Below are 3,646 nucleotides of genomic sequence, written 5' to 3'. Positions count from 1 at the left end.
TCCAGACACTATTGTGGATGCCAGCAAGTGCTGGCTGACAGGAGCCTGATATAGCTGTCTCCTGACAGGCTCTTCCAGTACCTCACTAATACAGAAGTAGAGGCTCACAGCCATCCATTGGACTGAGTGCAGGGTCCTCAGTGAAGGAGCTAGAGAAAGGACCCAAGGAGCTGAAACGTTTGCAGACCCTTAGGAAGAACAACAATCTAAAGTAACTAGTACTAGTAGTAGTACTAGTAAGTAGTAGTCCCAGGGACTAAACCACCAACCAAAAAGTACACATGGTGGGATTAATGGCTCCAGCATCATATGTATAGCAGAGGATGGCCTAATCAGTCATCAGTGGGAGGAGAGGCCCTTTGTTCTGTGAAAGTTCCATGTCCCAGTGTAGGGGAATGCCAGAGCCAGGAATCAAGAGAGGGTGGGTTGTTGAGCAGGGGGAGGGTGGATAGAACAGGGCTTTTTTTGGTTTTTTGTTTTTTCATTTTATTTATTTTTTTTCTTTTTTTTCGGAGGGGAACCCAGGAAAGGAGATATCATATGACATGTAAATAAAGAAAATACGTTAAAAAAAAAAAGAAAAACACATTGTTAAAGTAAAAATGGGGGGGTATATAAACTCTGTCTGGATAGTGGGGAGGTGGAAGGGAACAGGGGTTTGTTTTAGTTTTTGTGTTTTTATTTTATTTTATTTTATTTTATTTTTTCCTTTAGAGGGGAACCTGGGAAAGGAGATATTGTAAATAAAGAAAACATCTAATAAAAAAGGGAAGAGAGAGAGGATATTTCTATATTAAAGAACAAAATGATTAAAATGATATTCAAATCATATAAAATCAGAACTTGATGAAAACCTTAAAATGGTTCTCCCTCTCACACATTGCAAATCTCTATTTCTATGTGAGTCTTGACTTATTTTTCACACCCTTTATACTTTCCTGTCCTCTCCTTTGCTCATTATTCCATCTCTAGCTCTTAGTTAAGTTTTTTTTTTCTTTTTTCTATTTCACTTTCCTCCAATATTCTGTCTGAGTATTCCTAACTATCACACATGAACATAAAAATGGAGTTCTGTTTCATTTGCCTATGGATTCTGGGGCCTATCCTTTTCCATATTGGTATCTGGCATATGATACTTTCTATGATATATGGAGTAAAATACTATAGAGAAATTTCCATGGGTTTAAAGACATTGGATTCTGATTCAAATTATTCTTTGATTTTTCTCTACTAGTTTCCCAGTTTAACTTGAAATACAGAAAGCAGAATCATGCCAACTTAATTTTGTCTACAAATTTATATTTTGACTTTGAAAAGATATCTATAATTCAAACTTTAATTTCACAATCTTTGGCTAGAAAGATAACTTGTTTAATTTTCAAGGATGATTTAAATTGTATTTTACTCTTATAGTGTCTATAACACATACATTATTCTGCTACTGTCCTTAAACACATTACACCTTAGATTTAATATTTCTCATGATCAAAGCCCTTATACATTACATTTTCTTTTTATATTTTATTTATGTTTATATTGCCTGTGTACAAAGTATTTGGATATGGATCACATGCACATTTTCAATTGGCATGATTTTGATATATTTATTTTCCTAGTTTGAACACATTTTATTTTATTTTATTTTAAAGATTTATTTATTTTATATATGTGAGTACACTGTTGCTCTCTTCAAACATACCAGAAGAGGGCATCATATGACATTACAGATCATTGTGAGCCATAGTGTTTGCTGGGAATTGAATTCAGGACCTTTGGAAGAGCAGTCAGTGCTCTTAACTGCTGAGCCCTCTCTCCAGCCCTTGAAAAGATTTTAAATTAAAAATAAATTTAGAAATTAATAGTGCTACATGCTAACATACCAATAGGCAACTTCCTTGCAACATTTCAGTTGAGTTTCAAGAGTATAAAATTAACTAATATAGATTCCATATGACAATATTAGTTACTTTCTATTTCTGTGGTAAAACATGACCAAAGCAACTTATGGAAGAAAGAGGTTTTGGGGGGGCATATGGTACCAGATAGAGTCAATGATGAAGAAACAAAGGTAGCAAGCATCACATAGCTGCTACAGCTGAGAAAACATGTCTTAAACCACTCACATGACACAGAGAAAGCTAACTTAAAATTAAAAAGTTTTCCAAAATCTCAAAAACCATCCCAGTGATATCCTCTAGCAAATCCACATCTTCTAATTCTCTGCAAACAGCCACTAGTGAAGACCAAGTACTCACATTCCAAACACTTATAGGTCTCATCTCATTCAAACGATCACAACTAAGTTGTCAAATCACAGTGCAGTTGTTAATCTCTAGTTAAAGAAAGTTTTTCACCATACAATATTGGTGCTCTATCTATAAAATGGTGTCTCCTTTTTCTGTGTAATAAAGTACTTGCTGAAGTAATTATTGACTTCTTTATTCTTTACTTTAAAGTTTGTGAGTGTAAAACTTTAAAGTTTGTCTGAGACCATCCTAAATCTGTTCCACATTTTCCTAATGGCATTTTTCATTTCTTTATTTCTGAAAGTGTAAATTATAGGATTGAGCAATGGAGTCATGATGCCATCAAACACAGCCACCTTTTTCTCAAAAGATGATGCAGATGTGGATCGTGCATAGATAAAAATGCATGGGACAAAGAATGAAACCACAACAGCAATGTGTGATCCACAAGTGGAGAGAGCTTTCCATCGCCCTTCGGAACTGTGACTTCTTAGAGAGAATAAGATGACACCATAGGAGATTAGCAACATAGAAAAGATTATAATGCAAATAGACCCACTGTTGGCAAACACTAAGAGGCCATAAACATAAGTGTTAGTGCATGCCAATTCCAGTAATGGGAACAAGTCACACATGAAATGATCAATGACATTGGGTCCACAAAAGGGTAGCTGCAAAGTGAAGATTATTTGTATGATAGAATGTAAGAATCCCCCTGCCCATGCTATACCCACCAGAGTGCCACAGAGCCTCCAGTTCATTATTGAAGAGTAGTGTAAGGGCTTGCAAATAGCTACATAGCGATCATAGGCCATGGATATTAAGACAATCACTTCCACTGCAGCAAAGAAATGTTCTGCAAAGATCTGCGTCATACAGCCTTCAAAGGAAATAGTTTTGCTGTCATTGACAGAATCTACAATCATCTTTGGTGTGATGACTGAAGTAATACATGCATCCAGGAAGGACAGAAATGCCAGGAAGAAGTACATAGGTGATCCAAGCAGTGCAGGGGTGCAGAGGATTGTCACTGCAATTATTATGTTGCCTCCGATTGTTGCCATGTAGACAAAAGAAAATACAACAAACACTATTTTCTGAACTTTTGGGTTCTCTGAAAGTCCCAGGAGGATGAACTCAGTAACAATAGTTTGGTTTGGCATGATACTCAAAAAATTTTTGAAAATTTTTTATTTATATATGTATTTAGTCATTTATGTATGTATGTGTCTTTTTTTTTGTTCTTTGTAATGTGTGTGTTTGTACATGTGCAGGTGCTATAGTCTTTGTGTAAAGGTCACAGAACAACTAGCAGGAATAACTTTTCTCTCTACTCTGTGAGGTCTTAGATTTGAACATGGGTGGCCAGTCTTGAGAGCGAGCGTCTTTGCCACTGAGAC

The 3,646-nt window shown here is 35.8% G+C and overlaps 1 protein-coding gene across 1 annotated transcript; it reads right to left on the bottom strand.

Moving 5' to 3' along the window:
* Positions 1-2,473: 2,473 nt before the first annotated feature.
* Positions 2,474-3,409, bottom strand: LOC116092184 (olfactory receptor 4C15-like). The gene has a single exon (XM_031373532.1). The coding sequence runs from the start codon at positions 3,407-3,409 to the stop codon at positions 2,474-2,476; it is 936 nt and encodes a 311-aa protein (XP_031229392.1).
* Positions 3,410-3,646: the final 237 nt, after the last annotated feature.

The sequence above is a fragment of the Mastomys coucha genome, unplaced genomic scaffold (assembly GCF_008632895.1).
Source record: "Mastomys coucha isolate ucsf_1 unplaced genomic scaffold, UCSF_Mcou_1 pScaffold15, whole genome shotgun sequence".
Taxonomy (NCBI): domain Eukaryota; kingdom Metazoa; phylum Chordata; class Mammalia; order Rodentia; family Muridae; genus Mastomys; species Mastomys coucha.
This window is presented reverse-complemented; position numbering and strand designations above follow the sequence as displayed.

What these genes read in the sequence shown, in the direction of transcription:
- LOC116092184 (XM_031373532.1), bottom strand. Translation starts at nt 3,409, where the DNA reads ATGCCAAACCAAACTATTGTTACTGAGTTCATCCTCCTGGGACTTTCA.